Source organism: Leptonychotes weddellii, chromosome 12 (genome assembly GCF_054177405.1).
Source record: "Leptonychotes weddellii isolate Sample4059 chromosome 12, ASM5417740v2, whole genome shotgun sequence".
NCBI lineage: Eukaryota > Metazoa > Chordata > Mammalia > Carnivora > Phocidae > Leptonychotes > Leptonychotes weddellii.
In genome coordinates, this window is record NC_138380.1 from 6,025,543 (window position 1) to 6,044,367 (window position 18,825).

The 18,825-nt window shown below is 50.4% G+C and overlaps 1 protein-coding gene across 2 annotated transcripts in view; it reads left to right on the forward strand.

Annotated features, from left to right (window-relative positions):
• Positions 1–392: 392 nt before the first annotated feature.
• Positions 393–18,825, forward strand: part of ZNF777 (zinc finger protein 777) — a 28,625-nt gene continuing 10,192 nt past the window's right edge. Inside the window, exons 1-4 of one of the 2 annotated variants that reach the window (XM_081799900.1) lie at positions 393–661; positions 5,552–6,403; positions 7,549–7,675; positions 9,982–10,095. In XM_081799900.1, the coding sequence (XP_081656026.1) occupies positions 5,567–6,403; positions 7,549–7,675; positions 9,982–10,095 (1,078 nt within the window). In that variant the 5' untranslated portion in view covers positions 393–661; positions 5,552–5,566. Of the gene's footprint in view, positions 662–1,253; positions 1,408–5,551; positions 6,404–7,548; positions 7,676–9,981; positions 10,096–18,825 lie in introns of those variants that run through there. The other variant, XM_081799899.1, reaches the window with a different exon arrangement.

Here is an 18,825-nt window from a genome sequence, read left to right on the forward strand (position 1 = left end):
GTCTATACTTTCTTTCTTTCTTCCTTCCACCGCCCCCCCCCCCAATTTCCTTTCTAGATCTTGCCACCTGGTAGGTATTCCACAAATATGTGTATAAGTGAACCTGTCCAGGAAAGGGAGCCGCCAACTCTAAGCTCTACCATTTGTTTTGGGGTATCCCTCAAGGTTAGAATGAGCATTCCTACAGGGACTGGAACTGCAACTTGGGGTAAACAAGTCCCTTCCCACCCGGCCTCAGTTTCCTCCCAAATGACGGGTCCGGCCCCTTCCAGCCCCAGCACTCTATGATTCTCGGAACTGTGTCCTTTCATGTCGAAAACAACACTCGGGCATTTCACAAAAGCACCCAACCCCCTTGTTACCCTTGGAACCACAGCCCGCTTCCCTGGAACCCGGACTGCACAGAGCTGGTCACATGAACTCGGGCTTTCTTTGGTGTGACGGGTTTCTTAGATCCCTTTGTGAGCGCAGGTTTTGAAAGGGAACGACCCGGGTTCTGGGTTTGAGAGGAGCAGGGGGATCCGGCGGGAGGAAGGCTGTCGGAGCCAATCAAGCCGCCTCCAGACCCCAGCACGTCGCCTTGGCTGCGCGCGGCTGTTCGTGCTCGGCGCTCCCGCCTCCGGGTCTCGCCCGAGGCTGCCCGGGGCGGCGAGGACCCCAGGTGAGAGGCCAGGGGGGCCTGGGGGGGAGGCCGAGCGGCTCGGCCCGGGCTCCACGACGGGCTGGCCCGGGGCTCAGGGCGTGTCCGTCGCCGCCTGGCTGCTCGCTCGACACTGTTCGCTCCTACCGGCTGTAGATGGAGCTGTCTGGGTTCCTGCAGCCTCCGACGAGCCTCGGAGTGTTTCTCTTTAAACGGCCTGAGAGGGACATGCCTCCCAGGATGCAGTTTGTATCAACATGGCAGCTGCTGTGCAGCTCCCCTGCTGAAGAGGCGCCGGGACGGCAGCGCAGCTCGCAGCCGGGGCCGGGGCCGGAGCCGGGGTCGCAGCCGCGGCCGCACAGGGGCCGCGCGCGGGCCGGGGGCCGGTGCTGAGGGCCGGGGCCCAGCTCGCGGCCGGGGCACAGCCCGCCCGGCCGCTCGCACCGCCGCGCGCCCCGCTCCGACGCCGCCGCCCGGCTCGGCCGCTCCGTCCCCGCCCGCCCTGAGCAGGCCGGGCCCGACGGCCGCGCGAGCCCGGGCGGGGAAGGCAGGGCCGGGCGGGCGCCGCCTGCGGAGAGGCCGGGGGCCGGCCTGCGCGGGGCCGCGCGGCGGCGGCGGCGACTCCGGGCCGGGCCGGACAGCGCACGGCCATGGCCGAGGCGGCCCCGGCTCCGGTGAGGGCGGCCCGCGCGCGCACGGACGCGCGGACTCGGGGCCCGGGGGACGGCCTGCGCGTCCCGGGCTCGGCGGCCCGGCCTGGGGTCTCGGTAAGGGACAGAAACGCCGCGACGTGGGGGCCGGGGGGGGGTGCTGGAGGGCTCGCGCGCCCCTTAACGGGAGAGGGGGGTGCTGCGGGATGGGAGCGGGCCCGAGGATCCGGCCGCCGTCCGGGCGAGGCTGCGGGGACGCCGGGGCCTGGCACGCTCGCGGGCCGGGAGGTGGGCGCCCGGGGACGGCGCACCTCGCTCCCTGCGGAGCGGACGCTGCGTCCGTCGGGGTTGCCGCCGCACGTTTTCCGCAGAGCTCGCCCCCGCCGAGCCTCCCGCGGCCGGAGCGCGGCGCTGACGCGGCTCTCCCCATTTCGCAGAGCGGAGACACTGAGGCACGGACACCTGGCGGCGACCTGCCCGGCCTGCCCCAAGGTCACGTAGCGAATCATCCGTGGCCCGGTGCCCGCGTCCCCAGAAACACCATCCTTCCTGGGCTGCGGGCCTGGACGGGGAAGGGGCGGCTCTGGCGGCGGCCTCCCCTGGGTTAAGGGCCTGGCCCGGCGCGCGGTGGACGCGGCCCGTCGGGGGGGAGGTGACGGCGGGGCGAGAGGCTGGGCAGCACCCAGCCCAGCGGCTGCGTCGTGGGGAACAGGTGACCCTAGGGCTCGGGCGCCTGGGCCTCCAGCCCCTTTCCTCTGGAGGGCCCCCCTGCCAAATTTTGGGTGTCCAGACGGATGGGGTCTGGGGAGCGAGCTCCTAAGGGTTTAGTGGCCGATGGTCCTGTTTAGTGGGCCATTATTAAAAATCGGCACTAAGCTCTCCCCGCAGACTTGCTCTTTGAGATGCAGTGGCTTGTGCTGGAGAGCAGGATTGCTGCATGGGGGTCAGCGCCTGTGAGCCTCAGTTTACTGCTGTGTACAGGAGGGGGTCGGGATATATGCTTTCTAAAGAGCCTCCCGGTTCAACAAAAATAATAATCATCTCTTGGAAAAATAAAATAAAATGGAGATTTAAAAATGCCTACCTCTGGGCTTCGGTCTCCAGGGCCCCTGAATGGTATATAATTCTGAGTTAATCACACTGGGTCATACAAGAAAATGGCACGGCTTTCTTTTTTTATAAGTTGATATGGATGGTTATGTATTTTTTCTGCTAAGGTGCATGAGTCCTGGAGACCCCATCCACTTGGGATGCGTGAGGTAGGGAGGGTCATTTAAATCCTGTGATACACAGTCCAGAATCCTCCCTCTGCCCACAACAGTTTGAGAATGCAGGCTTATTAATCTTAGATACTATATTTACAGCTCCATCACTCTCTTGATGCTTAGGGTAAAATCAAGCCGTAGTTTACTGGTACGGAGGACATTATAGCAAGGGGCTTTAATTTGGGGGTAGAGGAGGGGTGTGTTCCTGTGGCCCCCTCATCCCTCTACAGTCCTCCAAATCTGGAAGTGGAGAGAGCCAATCTAGTAATAGCAAAGAAATGGTACTTTCCTTTGAGCTCTGATTAGACTAGTTGGTAAAGGTATCTTACTCTGCTGGCTTTCGGTACTGTACTGGAGCTTTTTTTTTTTTTTCCTTCATTGTTTTAGTTAAACCCCTGTATTACTCAGGGAGACTAACTTGGCCCCCGGGGATTTTTCCCTTCTTCCTATTAGTTGTAGGCAAATACCCTAATCCCCCTCCAAGGACAGGGCCATAATGTGTCTATTGTGTTGCATTTTGCTAGTCATTTTCCCTGCGTCTGAGGCTCTTATGTCCTCTCTGCCCTCACCTGTGAAGAGAGGTAGCTTAGTTGTTGACGAGTCTTCAGGCTTAGGGGTCTGTGAACCCCTTGAAAGCGTTTGCAGAATTTTGTATGCACGCCCACATGTGGTTTTTTTGTTTTTGTTTTTGTTTTTTTGAGGGAGAGAATCCACAACTTTCATCAGGTTTTCAAAGGGGTCCCTGAAATGTCTTTATGGACAGGGCCTTCCCCACCATAGAACCTCCCACAGGTCTTTGTTTAATCTCCAGGCCTCTGAATTTTAGAGGTAGAAAGGATTCAGAGCACTTACCTGACCTGCTGCCTCAGTTGACCGATGAGGCCCGGAGGCATCCTACAGTGCCCGCTGATGGCCGGGGGCTCTGCAGCCAGCCCGCTTTGTGACCTTGGGCAAGTTGGTTGGCTTGGCCTCTCCAAGCCTCGGTTTCTTCATATGCTAAGTGTGGGTAACAGTTTTCAGAGTCCCTATTTTTTTTTTTTTAAGATTTTATTTATTTATTTATTTGAGAGACAGAGCACAAGCAGAGGGAGCTGCAGGCAGAGGGAGAAGCAGGCTCCCTGCTGAGCAGGGAGCCCGATGCGGGACTCGATCCCGGGACCCTGAGATCATGGCCTGAGTCGAAGGCATTTCACAGGGCTTCCTGAGGATGATGTGAGATAACCCTTTAAAATGCTTAACACAGTTCATGGCGCACGATAAATGCTGACTAACTGTTAGCTGTTATCTGACTAATTAGCTCTCACATCTGGTTAGCTACAGAGCTATTGGATCATACTACCTCAAGAACATTCCGCCTGAACAGGCCTTCGGTTTTCAATTCTTGGCTTCAAAGTGTGGTGCTGTCTCAGTGAAGGCCCTCGTAAGTGAATGAATGAACAAATAAAGGAAAGAAAGCGGTAGGAGATATAAATAGGTTTAGATGGCTCTGATAGATGACCGAAGCCACGTCATTCTTCACCCTAACATTTTTTTTTCCCGTGACCCAATAATTTCTACTGTTCATTCATTCAGCAGACATTTACTGAGCACATACTATATGTCAGACTGGACCCCGGGAGATGCTTCCTTTCAAACAAAGAGAATGGGAATTTCAGGTTATATTAAAGATCACTTGTACATGGCACAGTGATGGGTCATTCAACAGATTCTCTGAAGGAAGATTATGAGCAAATGGACAAACATATTATAGAAGAACTTGAGTTCAGTTCCAATAAAGCTATTGATTGTCTGGATAAGTAAACCCAGAACTGGCCACTCAGAAGACCTTTGCTTCACCTTCCTGGTGACACAAGAATTCTCTCAACATGAATGTGGCAAGGTGGGGAACAGGGAGAGAATAAATAATGAAAAGCCTCAAAGGAATCAGTCTTTATTTGGTTCTCATCCCCCTGCCAGTCTTGACGTGAGTCACAGAACTGGCTGACTTCCGCTCCATTTCCAGTCCCTCCAGGCCTTTGCTCCTCATCGCCCACCTCACAAACCACAAGGAGGAACTCAGACCACCAGCGCACACCTACCTCAGTGGACCATCTGCCCTGAGGACTTTGGCTCCCGGACAAGGGGCAAATTGCCGTCCCCTAGCCTGGCTCAGGCAGGGTCTCTCCTCTCTCTGGGGAAGCAGAAGGCAGCCTGGAATGCCCAGAAGCCCATTCAGCCTCTCCAGGAGGGGCTGGGTCCATGCAACATGTCTCACTATATACATACTCTGAGAAATTGTACTGATAAGTCCACAATTCAGCTTTTATCAGAGTCTGGGAAACTGAAGGTATTTGTGTGTCCTCGCCACTGGGGGATGTGAGGGAAAGATGGGGCACTGGGACTGCCTGCTGACACAAGCAGGAGCAGTGGGGCCAGATGTCAAGTTCACTGTCGAGGGAAGTCCTTTAACAGTGCTGGCCCCACCAGAGTTGCCTCCCGCCTTGCTGGGAGTCTTGGGGTAGTAACAGTGCCCGGTGCTGACAAAATTCTGCTCCTTCGTTTTACGAAGTCTTATTTGATGCTCAATGCTCAGACTCAGTGAGGTGGCAGGCGTGTTAGATACTGTCTTTGTGTTATGGGTGAGGATACTGAGAACGGAGAGGCCCAGTAAGCCGGCCGCCGTCAGCGTGGACAGGACTGAGAGCCGAAGCTGGCATGCTTTCCCCTCTCGTCCACTCCTAGTCCTGGGTGGTCCCTGGGAGATGCATGTTATGAAGAAAGAGATGGTTCTACCAACGCGGAAGGTGGCGTGGCCACCTTTTCTTTGTTGTTAATAATAGTTTTGTAATTGATGTCTAAATCAGCACTAGGTTCTTAAGAAGAGACTCAAGTCCATGCAATGTATCTTATTGCCGGTAAACCTGCAACCCTTTTTAGGTGGGTGCCTATCTTTGGCATTTACTTTGTCAGCTGGAGCCTGTGGCCTTCAATCCTGTCCTTTCTTTCCTTGAACACAGGTCCAGCAGCTGGACATGGAGACCCAACGCTCATCACCTCCGTCATTCCCCAATGTTCTGCAAGAAGAAACTCCGCATCAGGCCCCTGCTGGACTCCCCCGAGAAACTCTGTTCCAATCCCGTGTTCTTCCCCCCAGAGAGATTCCTTCTTCGTCTCCCCCCATTCCCCAACAAGGCTCCCTACCCCAGACTCCCAAGCTAGAGACCTCTGGCCGAATGCCGCATGTTCTCCAGAAGGGACCCTCACTCCTGTATCCTGCCACTTCTGAGCAAGAGACTCATCTCCAGGGTCCTATGACTTCCCAGGAAGAGACCCAGTATCCACCCCCAGCTGCTGCTGAACAAGAAATATCACTTCTCTCCCACTCCACCCCCCACCAAGAAGCCCCACTCCACTCGCCGGAAGTTCCTGAGAAAGACCCCCTTACCCTTTCCCCCACAGTTCCGGAGACTGACATGGACCCCCTGCTTCAGAGCCCCGTTTCCCAAAAAGACACTCCCTTCCAGATCTCTTCTGCAGCCCAGAAGGACACACCACTCCCTACGGCGGAGATCACCCGCTTGGCCGTGTGGGCTGCCGTCCAAGCGGTGGAGAGAAAACTGGAGGCCCAGGCCATGCGGCTTCTGACCCTGGAGGGGCGGACGGGGACGGCCGAGAAGAAGCTGGCGGACTGCGAGAAGACAGCCGTGGAGTTCGCAAACCACCTGGAGAGCAAGTGGGTCGTGCTGGGGACCCTGCTGCAGGAGTACGGGCTGCTGCAGAGGCGGCTGGAGAACATGGAGAACCTGCTGAAAAACCGAAATTTCTGGATCCTGCGCCTGCCCCCGGGCAGCAATGGAGAGGTTCCCAAGGTAAAGCTATCCCAACTGGGGCTTCCTGGGGAGGGATCTGAATTGGCATGTGGTTTAGGAATTTCATATAAAAGAAGGAAGAAGAGCTGGTTAAGAAGGAAACAAATAGGGGCGCCTGGGTGGCTCGGTCGTTAAGCGTCTGCCTTCGGCTCAGATCATGATCCCAGGGTCCTGGGATCGAGCCCCACATCGGGCTCCCTGCTCCGCGGGAAGCCTGCTTCTCCCTCTCCCACTCCCCCTGCTTGTGTTCCCTCTCTCGCTGGGTCTCTCTCTGTCAAATAAATAAATAAAATCTTTAAAAAAATAAAAAAAAGAAACAAATACAGTGATACCAACATCTCTTCACCAAGCACAAGATAGGCCAAAATCACATGATTTGTCCTCTTGGTAAAGCCCTCTTAGTGATCAGGGATGGTCAGTTTGGAAGGGTGTTCAGTTCACAAGAAGAGTGACTTAGCGGTTCACTGTGAAGGTGGATGGAGACCTTGGTGGAAGGTTCCGGGGCTCTGTCCTGCTCCACAGTTTTATCAGTTGACTTACAAATTATGTTAATGCCAGTAAAAATGTGATTTCAAGCGGTATCCTAAAAAACGAGAGAATAGTTAGGTTTTAATATTATTTCCCAGAAGATCCTAAAAGAACTTGAATGTGGACTGGTTTTCTTTCTGTTCTTTTGTGTGTTGTCCCCGTACACAGCCTTATGTAGGGACGAGACTTGGACTTTATTCTCTAGGCCAGCCCTTCTCAAATGTTAGCGTGGCGATCTTACTAAATGCAGACTCTGATTTAGTGGGTCTAAGATTGGGGCCTGGGGGTCTGCATTTCTAGCAAATTCCCTAGTGTCATTGCTGCTGGTCTACAGACCATGCTTTATAGCAGCAAGGATAATCCCATTAGAAAACGGACTAGACAAAACAAGGCCCTTCTCTGTGGGGGCCAGGACAGTGGCTGAAGTCAGGCCAGATTTCTAAAGAGGTCCGTGGTGAACACCCACCACTGTGCCTTTGGGCTTTCCCACTGCAGTCCTAAGAAGAGGTGTTTGAGCCAGGGGCCAGGGCTTAGAGCCATTTGTTGCCTTGGGATTTGGCAACTGAGGGCCTGTAATTGCCATCCAGTTGGTCCAAGGTGAGCTTGTGTGGTTTCAGGTCCCTGTCACCTTCGACGATGTCGCCGTCCACTTCTCCGAGCAGGAGTGGGGGAACCTGTCCGAGTGGCAGAAGGAGCTCTACAAGAACGTGATGCGGGGCAACTACGAGTCTCTGGTTTCTATGGGTAAGGAGAAGGTTCACCCATGCTGGGGGGGCTTCCTTGACACTAGCCTGAGGTTCATTTGAAAACGTTGGGAGTTCTGAACTGCAGTCCTACCAATAATCAGAAACAAGGAAAACTGAATTTTAGAGCACACAACCAGTTAGAACAAATGCCCCCAGGCAGCAGAGATGAGGACAGCTCGTCAACAGCGCAGCTCTGCTGAGAAGCCTTGGGGACAGGCAGGAAGAAGACAGACGGCAGGGTCTCACCTCTACATTATTTCCCCCCTGGCCCTGTATGTATATATTTAATGAGTTTGTTCAGCAAACAATTACAAAGCAGAGTGTGAAGGGCTTTACGAGAATCAAGTTATTTAATCCTCCGCCTCTCCCGTGAAGGTGCTGAGACAGGTGTGAGTGCTCGTTCCCCTTCGCCCATGCAAATGACTGAGCACTGTCACTGTTGGAGGGTCCCCCGGGGTGTTGTCTCCGCCGTGCAGAGAGGAGGCTGTGACCCAGGAGTTTGATGCTCATGCTGGGTCCCACCAGCGAGTCACAACAATCTCACTGAGGACTCTCTTCCCCCAAAGTCTGTGCATTCTTGTTGTTTCCATTTAATAAGAGTATTTAAGGAGGAAAACCTGGGAAATATACTTTAGTTTTATGTGTATCCTTCTGTCTGGTATGGGGAACTCTTTGGGCACACAAAAAAAGTTAGAAAAACATTTACGTATGCAAGTTGTGTAGAAACTTTGATTCTTGCTAGAATTGTTCATTGAATATACACATACCTCCCCATTAAGGCAACTTTTTCTTTTTAACTCATTTTTTCTTTTCTTTTTAAAGTATATACGTAATTGTGAGAATTTAGATTTATGGAATAAAGAGCAATGCCCACCCTCCCACCAGTACTGCCCCCAGAGGTAACCACCATGAACCCTTCGGTCTGCATTCTTTTCTCCTTATTTGTGCACATGCAAACATACACACTTGTGCACACGCCGTCTGTGGCTTGCACAGATGGGGTTGGTCACTTACTCTCCCAAAGGGTAGGCCCTAGACAGCCTTCCACGTCTGCACAGGTCGGCCTGCTCAGAAGGATGGTGCGGCATTCCAGATGAGCCACTGGGCATTTGACCTTTCTGCTGTTACTGAGCAGCACGCTGACCCCGACTCCTGCCTGTTACCGAGGGCCGTGATCAGCCTTGTGCATCTGTGTGCGCTTGCACGAGCGTTTCAGGAGGACGGCTTCCAAGGAGGTCTGCCGAGCGAAGAGGACGCACACTGACGATATCACGGCCACTTCCTCCAGAAGGCTGTGGACGTTCACGCCCCAGGGCACGGCACTGCCGTCTCTCCATGCCCGGGCCCGAACTGATGTTCTTCTGTTTGAAATATTTGTCTTTCCTGATGGGTGAAAAATGACGCCTCATTATTTTCATATGTATTTTTTGATGATTAGTGAACTTGTGCATCTTTTCCTGTGTTTACTGGCCATTTGCATTTCTTCTATGAATTACCTGTTTATATTTACTTTTTTATTTTTTACTAATTGTAGAGGCTCCTTACATATAATAATGGATGTTAACCATTTACATAGAAGCTCTGCCTTCTAGACCTTTCAGCCCCCAGGAGGCCCAGCCTGGGGTGTTGCAATCCACAGTAGACCCCCGAGGGCTGTGTTAGCAAGCTGTGTGCAGGAAGGAGGCCTGCAGGTGCTGGGACCTGCCTGACGCCTCCTTGACCGCCTCCCGCCAACACACAGTGGCCCAAGTGGCTGAGAAATAAGAGTGCCATTGGGTTCATCATCTTGCGCGGTTTCTGACATGACCCGTGCCTGGGCGCCCACGTGCGTGTTTCCTCCGAGTTTCTTCAGCGGGTAACTTTATTTCCAAAGAGCTTTAAGCTTTTTTAAATGTGAGGGACACTATAAGTATTCAGTTTTTTAGCTTCTGGATTTTATCAGGATTCGTTTTTTACTCTATAAAATTTCAAGTCTCCCGTGTGCAGCCTTGGCAACCCGTGAGTGACGGAGGGTCAGTGCCCGCTGGTGGGCAGGTGGCCCTGCTGCTGCTCCCCCCGCGTGGGAGGCCGAGGTCGATGCAGACACACGCACGCGGGCCCCGCCCCCACACGCACGCGCGCACCCACAGACTCACACACAGCAGGGTCCCGAAGGAAGAGGGCTGGGAGCTTGGCCCACTTCTTTTCCAACACTGCCACTGGTCGGGTGGCTCCTCTTCATGTCCCACTCGCACAGATGACACCTTTACAGCATCCAGTGTGACCTCACCACATAGTATGTCTTCTTTCCTTCCTTCTGCCCAGACTATGCAATTTCCAAACCAGACCTCATGTCGCAGATGGAGCGTGGAGAGAGGCCAACCATGCAGGAGCAGGAGGACTCTGAGGAAGGCGAGACGCCTGCAGATCCCAGTGCTGGTGAGTGGCTACTCGGTGGCCCAGAGCTCTGCCTTCTAGACCTTTCGGCCCCCAGGAGGCCCAGCCTGGGGTGTTGCAATCCACAGTAGACCCCCGAGGGCTGTGTTAGCAAGCTGTGTGCAGGAAGGAGGCCTGCAGGTGCTGGGACCTGCCTGACGCCTCCTTGACCGCCCCCCGCCAACACACAGTGGCCTAAGTGGCTGAGAAATAAGAGTGCCATTGGGTTCATCATCTTGCGCGGTTTCTGACATGACCAGGTGTCACCTCACTCTTGGCAGGACACAAAACCGGAACTGAAGGAAAAGTGGTCACTTGTCAGGGTGCTAGTGATGGTGCCTTGTGGAGCTCTCCAGAGAAGGGCCTCACCCCTGCTCCTGCAGCTGGTCAGTGGAGGGATAGGGACAGACAGACTTGACGTGCAATGTTGTGCGATGTGCAGAACAGTGTCTGGATGGGGCGGTTTGACAGAGGCAGCAGAAAGGCGTGTGTCTCAAGTGCAGACCCCAAGGTCAGGTGCCTGCACTTGAATCCCGGCTTCTCGGCTCACTGGCGGTATGATTTTGGTTGACTCAGCCTTTTGGGAAGCTTATTTTCCCCATCTATAAGATAGGACTGGTCCTAGTCTCTAGGGCCTGATGGGGTGACTGGGCTGTACCAGCAGCCCAGTAAACACTAGCTGGTGTCATTCTGCGTGGGTGTCTTCCCTCGCCAGCCCCACGTCAGTAGCCCACGTGCTTGCCCTGCGGGTGCTCTTGTGCGTGGTCTGTTTGTGGAGCTCCTGCTTTGGAATTGCCTTTGGACTTGAATCATCGACCTTGAAGGTCTGTGGGGGAAGCCGATCCTTGTCCTTTGCAGCCAGACATCATGGGTGATCCTATCTTTTGAAAAAGGATAATCTAGCTGGAGGTCTTGTTATGAAGTAATGTCATTGGTTCTGGGACCTATCAACTGGCTCCTAGCAGGAGGTCCAGAAACATCTAGAGTAATGTCAGCCCCGTGGATTGAGAGCTGTAACTGACAGAAGAGACAGAAGCCTCTGGAAAAATAAATGCTGGCATCTCGCAGAGCAATCCAGTATCCTTCCTCCCTAGAGATTTAAATTGAGGGTAGAGGCTGGAGACAAAAAAGGTGATTTAAAAGCAGGTGAGACTGGGGACTTGGGGACAAAGAATGACATGTGGTAGAAGGTCCTTTTGTCCACAAGGTTTGAGTGGCCACAGCCAAAAACAAGGGTCAGGTGGGAAGAAGAGAGAGATTCAAAGCAGAAGAAATAAGGAAGCAGGGGGCACCTGGGTGGCTCAGTTGGTTGAGCGACTGCCTTCGGCTCGGGTCATGATCCTGGAGTCCCGGGATCGAGTCCCGCATCGGGCTCCCTGCTCGGCGGGGAGTCTGCTTCTCCCTCTGACCCTCCTCCCTCTCATGCTCTCTGTCTCTCATTCTCTCTCTCTCAAATAAATAAATAAAATCTTTAAAAGAAGAAGAATAAGGAAGCAGGCCTGGGAGGCAGAGAATGAGAATCTGGGCGAGTGGTTCACGGTAAATACCCTAAAATCCAGCCTAATGTCCCAGTGGGGTTCTGTGGCCTAGGTGCTGCTCCTCACGCATCGTCTCCTGCACGCTGGGACCACAGCATCCGTCCCCTTCCTCTGTCTGCTTGTTCACAGCCTCCTCGCAGACGGGCCTCCCACAGAATCAAAAGCAAATAACCTCAGCCCACTCTGCCTCGGGCCGGGTTCCTCCCGGCACACGCATGTCCGCGGCCTGAGCGGCTGTGGGAAGCGGCAGCCCCCCAGAAGCTGCCTTGTGTGGCTGGAATGTGCATTTGCTCCACGGACCATCTCCAGCCGCTCAGAGCCCGGACGGAGGGGAGCACGGAGAGCACAGGGGCCCCCGCCACACAGGGCTGGTCGTGAGCTCGCCCCTCCATTTGAGGCCAGGGGCCCTGGCCGCTGGAGAGCAGGATTGTTCTGTGAATCGGCCCTTATCCGAGCCCCAGAGCTCTCGCATCTTCGTAGAAGGTGGCTGCAGAACCAGCTCTGCTACGATACCGACAGGGAACAGCCTAGCAAACTGAGAGTTCTCATAGTTCCAAGTACACTGAACGTGACAATTTTATGAACTCGCTAAGTGAATGTATTCAATCAACTATTATTTATGGTTTGGATCCCTAAGGGCAAGGAGATCCAAAAATGATTCCGATATTGACCCTGCTCTCAGAACACTTAGAGCAGGGGCTCCCATTCATGGCCCTCGAAGGGGGGTAACGGAGGTCTGGGGAAGCCAGGTCCCATTTTCACCGAACAAATTAGCAGAAAGTAAAAACAAACCAGAAGGCATGGCTGAAATCCAAGATCTCAGTCTTTTTGAAAAGCAGTTTGATATTTTTTAGTCTTAAAATGTGTTTTAAATATTTAAAACGTTCATATACTTGACCTAAGAATTTCCTTTCCTTTCTGAGAGTCTGTAGCATGGAAAAGAATCCAAACGATGGATTAAGATGGACAGATTCTATATTACATTGTGATAAATTCTTACACAGCCGCTAAAATCATCAATGAAGCTTTTATACCGTATGTTTCATTTGTATGTTTATTATTTAGGTCATCAGGATTTTTGTTTTTGCTTTATTTAAAAATTTTATTTATTTATTTGAGAGAGAGCGAGAACATGAGTGGGGAGGAGGGGCAGAAGGAGAGGGAGAAGCAGGCTCCCCACTGAGGAGCCTGAAGCGGGACTCAATCCCAGGACTCCGGGATCATGACCCAAGCCGAAGGCAGACACTTAAGCAACTGAGCCACCCAGGCAACCCATCAGGGTTTTTTTTTTTTTTTGTACCAGGTACTATGTCAAGAGACCGACAGTAATAACTAACCCCCCCCCAACACGCACATACAATATTACAGTAAGGGGGGTGGTAGTGCTATGAAGGCGAGCATCCAGGCCTGTGAGAGACACAGCATGGAGGACTTCACTGAGCTAGGACAGCAGAAAAGGCCTCTTTGAGGAAGTGGTGTTTTTAGTGGGAACCTAAAGGGCAAATAGGAGTTCCAGGTGCCCTGAGGAGAACTCACTGGCGGGAAGAAAGTCTGGAAGCTGGGAGACTGGTTGGAGACTTTGTAGTCCAGGCAGACGACGTGGCAAGGCCAGGAGAGAGGTGGGTATCCCCAGGGACCGGTTTTGGCAGTGGAGGCTTGGAAGGACCTGCGATGGGCGGTGTTGACAGGGAGGTTCCCCATCTTGTGAGCGCAGTGAAGTGCTGGGGGAGGTGGAGGACCGCAGGAGGTGCGGACCTGGAGAGATGACAAGAACAGGTCGGGCTGGAGGCCCCCGGGGGAGCTCCAGTGTTGAGAAAGCGGCTGAATAGAATTAAAAACCGACCGAGATCCGAGCTAGAGACAGATCTGGGCATTGGTAGCATTGACCTGGTCCGGAGAGGGAGAAGGGAAAGAGCACAGGCCATGCCCTTGGGAGCCCTGACTTTTAGAGCAGATTTGGAATATATTGGTCTGGGTAGGGGCCCAGGCATTGGTAGTCTTTAAAACGGTTCCAAGATGATTTTCATGTACAGCCAGGGCCGAGAACCACTATTGTAGGATTTGAAGAAGGAAGGAGGAAGCAGAGGAAATGGAAGGAGTGGTCAGAAGGGTAGCAAGACATGAGAAGAGTTGGGGCACCTGGCTGGCTCAGGCGGTAGAGCGTGCGAAATTAAGATAGTGCTTCAAGAGAAGAGTGTTTCCAGAAGGAGGGAGTGTGGTCAGCCATGCTGAATCCTGCAGTGTGGTTTAGTAAGGCGAAGACCGACGTGTCCACGGGATGCGCAGCTGGGCAACACCAGTGACCTCGGCAGGAGAAGCACCGGTGGTGCGTGGGGTGGAAGCCCGTTGGAGCGGGCTGAGGGGGGGCATGGGGGGTGAGGGAGGCAGCACCTGTCATCAGCTGTTTCAGGTTTAGCTGTGAGTGGGGAGTGGAAATATGGGGCGGTAGCTGGGGGGGCAGCTGTGTTTGCCTCAGATGGGGATTGCTAACGCCGGTGTGAAGCTGATCGTGGTGATCCAGTCGATAGGGGAAGTGAATGACGTAGAAATGGAAAATGGAAATGGAACATCAAGTCCGTGATGTAAACAAATGATAGGGAAAAAAAATTGAATGGAAACATAACGAAATCCTATTTCTTTATGCTTTATAGAAATATTCTCAAGTATTACTTCTTATTCAGTAAAAATAATTAAAAAACAAACAAACAAACAAAAACAACGCATGAAGAAAGGCTTCGAGTTAAAGATGGCAGGTTGAACATGTGTTTACTCCTGCCTCCCAGAATCCTTCTAAAGCAAGAGTGAAGGGGCTTTTTAAGGAATGAACAAGGAGACAACAGCAAGCACGTTCTGGAAGCCCAAGAGCAGATGGCCGGGTGATCACTGATTTAGAAAGCTACATCCAAAACTGATACTGGGGAAAGCAGAAAAGAAACTCGATCTGCACTCCACCCCCATTCCCTACTCCAGGCTCGGAGACTCTAGGTATCTCTGGAGATGGGGGCAAAGGTGGGCTTAAAAACAGAGGATGGGTCAGACATCTTTCACCTCCCCTCCGCGGCCTCCCTCAGTCCCTCAGCCGGCATCTGCCTCTCCCAGCCCTGGTGGACAGCCAAGGCTTCTTCTCTGGAGAAGATGAACAAAACGATGTCTGAAGGTGGACACCGGGCACAGTGGAGGGTGGGGCACCATGCCGACTACAAGACAGTAAGTGAAACATGACATGCAGATACTGAGATCTGCAGCCTTCCTCCCTAACCTGGCTCCCAAGCAATGTGGACATCCAGGATGAAACCCCCAGGCAGCATACTGGACGAGTCTTGCCTGGAGACTTTGGGGACCAGCCCAAGGGATCTCCCCAGGAAATGACTCAGCCAAGCCATCCTGTTGGGAAACGCATCATAGCAAGCCCTACTTAAAGGCACCAAACTTTCAATCTCTTTTGAGTATTCTACTTTTAATTATAGATAACCAAGACCACAGACATTTGGGAAAAGCCTCTAATATAGAGAGACCAAAGGAAAAGAAAGCAGAAAAAATAAATTTCAGAGAAACAGATCATGCAGAGAGATTTAAAAAACTATGTTTAAATACATATGTATATATTTATATATAGTTATGTAATATATATAACATATATGTATTTCACATTCCTTAAGGAGATAAAATAAGTGAATACATCCATGACACAAAAGTATAATGCTTATTGGGGTGCCTGGGTGGCTCAGTGGGTTAAGCATCTGCTTTTGGCTCAGGTCATAATCCTAGGGTCCTGGGATCGAGCCCCACATTGGGCTTCCTGCTCGGCAGGGAGTCTGCTTCTCCCTCTCCCCCTCCCCCTGCTTGTGTTCCCTCTCTCACTGTGTCTCTCTCTGTCAAATAAATAAATAAAATCTTAAAGAAAAAAAGTAAAGGATGGAAGTCAACATCCAGATATTAGGAACATCACACACACACACACACACAAAAGCATAGCAAAAATAGGGAGGAGGGAATTAGCAATGAAATAATTCAAGGAAAATTCCCAGTACTGAAAGACATGGTTTTCCAGATTGAAAGAGCCCAGCAACTGTCCAGAACAATGGATGAAAACAGACTCATGCCTTAGATACTTCAGCAAGAAATTTCCGGGCAACTGAGGCCAAAACGATCCTACAAGTCTCCAGAAAGGGGAAAAAAAAAAAAAAAAAGGTTCATAGAAAGGAACAAGAATTAGGATGGCTTTGGACTTTCCAACGATATTGGAAGAAGACAGTAGAGCAATACCTTTAAAATTATCTAAATTTCAAAATTGGAACATATTTTCCAACCGTTCTAGAGTTTTCTATCAGCCAGACGATTCTAATTAAATGTGAGAGATGAAATCAAAACATTTTCAAGGTCTCCTGTGCACCCTTCTTCCAACTGGGGGAGGCGCTTTGCTGAAATGAGGAAGTACACCAAGAGAGGTGTTAGGAGCTCCAACAGAAGAGAGGTGAGGGGGATGCCCGGGATGCTGTGGGATCCCGAGAAGACAGCTGTGCACCTGGAGGCAATCAATGCAGACTGGAGCACATCAGAAGGTTGTAAAAATTTTCCTTCAAGTCGATGAAATTGAGAAATACCCATTATGTCCGAATGTTTTGAGGAGAGACTTATAGAAGAGGTCGGGGAGTTTGGAGCTGACTTAATGAAAACAGTAAGCTAAGCCAAGGAAAAAATTATAAACTCCAGGGAAAGCAAAAGACACAGACATAGAAAATAACTGTAGTATACTCCACCATTCAATGTTACATAACATTTATGTAATCTAATAATGTAAATGCCCAATATTCATCCAAACAGAATTGCAAACTAAACTAGAAGGATCAGGGATTTGGAAAAGATTTGTCTGGATGGGGAGAGATGGTCCTCACCTCCAGCTCTTGGAAGTCATCAGATGATGTTTACATTGAAAATTCAAGGGACTCCTGGGTGGCTCAGTTGGTTAAGCACCTGCCTTCGGCTCAGGTCACGATGCCAGGGTCCTGGGATCGAGCCCCGCATCGGGCTCACTGCTCAACAGGGAGCCTGCTTCTCCCTCTGCCCCTCCCCATGTGCACATACGCATGTCTGCTCTCTCTCTGACAAAATCTTAAAAAAAAAAATTCAAGGAGTAGCAATAGGAGTGTGTTCCTTAGAGATATGAAGGGAAATAACAGAAGAATTAGCTCGAAGAATTGGAAGTGTTGCCTCTGGGGAGCAGGAAATATAGGTGGGGAGTGGAGGAGAGCTTTTTAAAAACAAGTTTTGAAAAATGTTAAAGCTTTCGTAATGTTAAAAAACTTCCATGTAAAAACAATACCATGGATATTAATGACAGAGTAAAGTTTCTGTGTCAAGGTTCGCTTTCAAATTTATCACTAAGAGGAGGATTAGCTTCATTACCTGAACTTATTTTTCATTATCCTAAAATGATAAAATAAATCCAAGGAGACCATAGCAGGCTTAAATTGATGTTACAAAAGCAATTCCTCTGTACTAATTTTGCAGTTCCTCTGTAACTCTAAAAATATTTCAAAATAAATGTTTATTTAAAAATATAAATAAAAATAAAAACAAGTTTTGAGAAACTAACCCTCAGGCTGTGTGCATATATAACTTTTTTAAAGATTTTATTTATTTCAGAGAGAGAGGGAGAGAGATTATGAGCGAGGAGAGGGACAGAGGGAGAGTCTCAAGCACATAAATTGGAAGGAATACACTGAAGAGAATTATATGGGGCTTTCACTCTGTCTGCATTTATTCTTTTTGAATTATGCTGATGAAACTTTAGTTTTTCTGGAAAGAAAAACCCAGTGCTGCCACATTAACCTTCTTCACCAGCTCAAAGCAGAGAAATCATGGTTGACTTGGCTTTCCAACATCCTTATGGCTGTACTTTCTGCTAGATTTTTAAAGCTTTTGGCATATTAATTTTTAAAGTCTTTCTTAATGCATTTTTAAGTGTTTTATTCTTTATTTTTTTTAAGTTTGTTTATGTAATCTCTACACCCAACCTGGGGCTCAAACTCAGGACCCTGAGATCAAGAGTCACTTGCTCTTCGGACTGAGCCAACCAGGTGCCCCAATTTTTAAAATCTTTTTTAAAAAGTTATATATGGGGGCGCCTGGGTGGCTCAGTCATTAAGCATCTGCCTTCAGCTCAGGTCATGATCCCAGGCTCCTGGGATCAAGCCCTGAGTCAGGCTCCCCGCTCAGTGCAGAGTTTGCTTGAGACTCTCCCTCTGTCACTCCCCCTGCTCTCTCTCTCAAATAAATAAACCAAATCTAAAAAAAAAAAAAAAAAAGCAAATAGACTTTCTGGGTCAAAGGATATACCCATTTAAAAATTTGATACATGGGCGCCTGGGTGGCTCAGTTGGATAAGCGACTGCCTTCGGCTCAGGTCAAGATCCTGGAGTCCCGGGATCGAGTCCCACATCAGGCTCCCTGCTCAGCAGGGAGTCTGCTTCTCTGACCCTCCTCCCTCTCATGCTCTCTGTCTCTCATTCTCTCTCTCGCAAATAAATAAAATCTTAAAAAAAAAAAAAGAATTAAAAATTTGATACATATTTTAAATGTCCCTCAAAACAATTGTGCCAGTTAATACACCTCCAGTTTATACACAAACATGAGACTACCTCTTTCCTCATACCCATGCCGATAGTAGGTATTGTCTTTTTATTATTTGCCAAAGTGATGGGTAGAAAAGACAGTATTTTGATGCTTTCATTCAACTTCTGTAAGAGTGATGTTGAGCCTATTTTCATACCTTTATTGAGCACCAGGATGTCTTATTTTATGAATTATCTTCTGAACATTGTCCTTTTGGATTATTCATCATTTTATTATCGATTTGTAAAGCTTTTTAAAAGTTAAGGGTATGGGGTGCCTGGGTGGCTCAGTTCGTTAAGCATCTGCCTTCGGCTCAGATCATGATCCCAGGGTCCTGGGACGTGGGTGTGCGTGCTTGCTCTCTCTCTCTCTCTCACAAAAATAAAATCTTTAAAAAAATTTTTTTTAAGTTAAGGATATTAGCTCTTTTCCTATGTATGCGGATATATTTTTGAATATATGGTTTACCTCTGTATTTAGTATTTGTGTGTGTGGTATGGATATTTTAAATTTTTGTATGTTCAGATTTTATCAGTTTTAAGTTTCTACGTATTCAGATTTACCCATAACTTTCTTTATG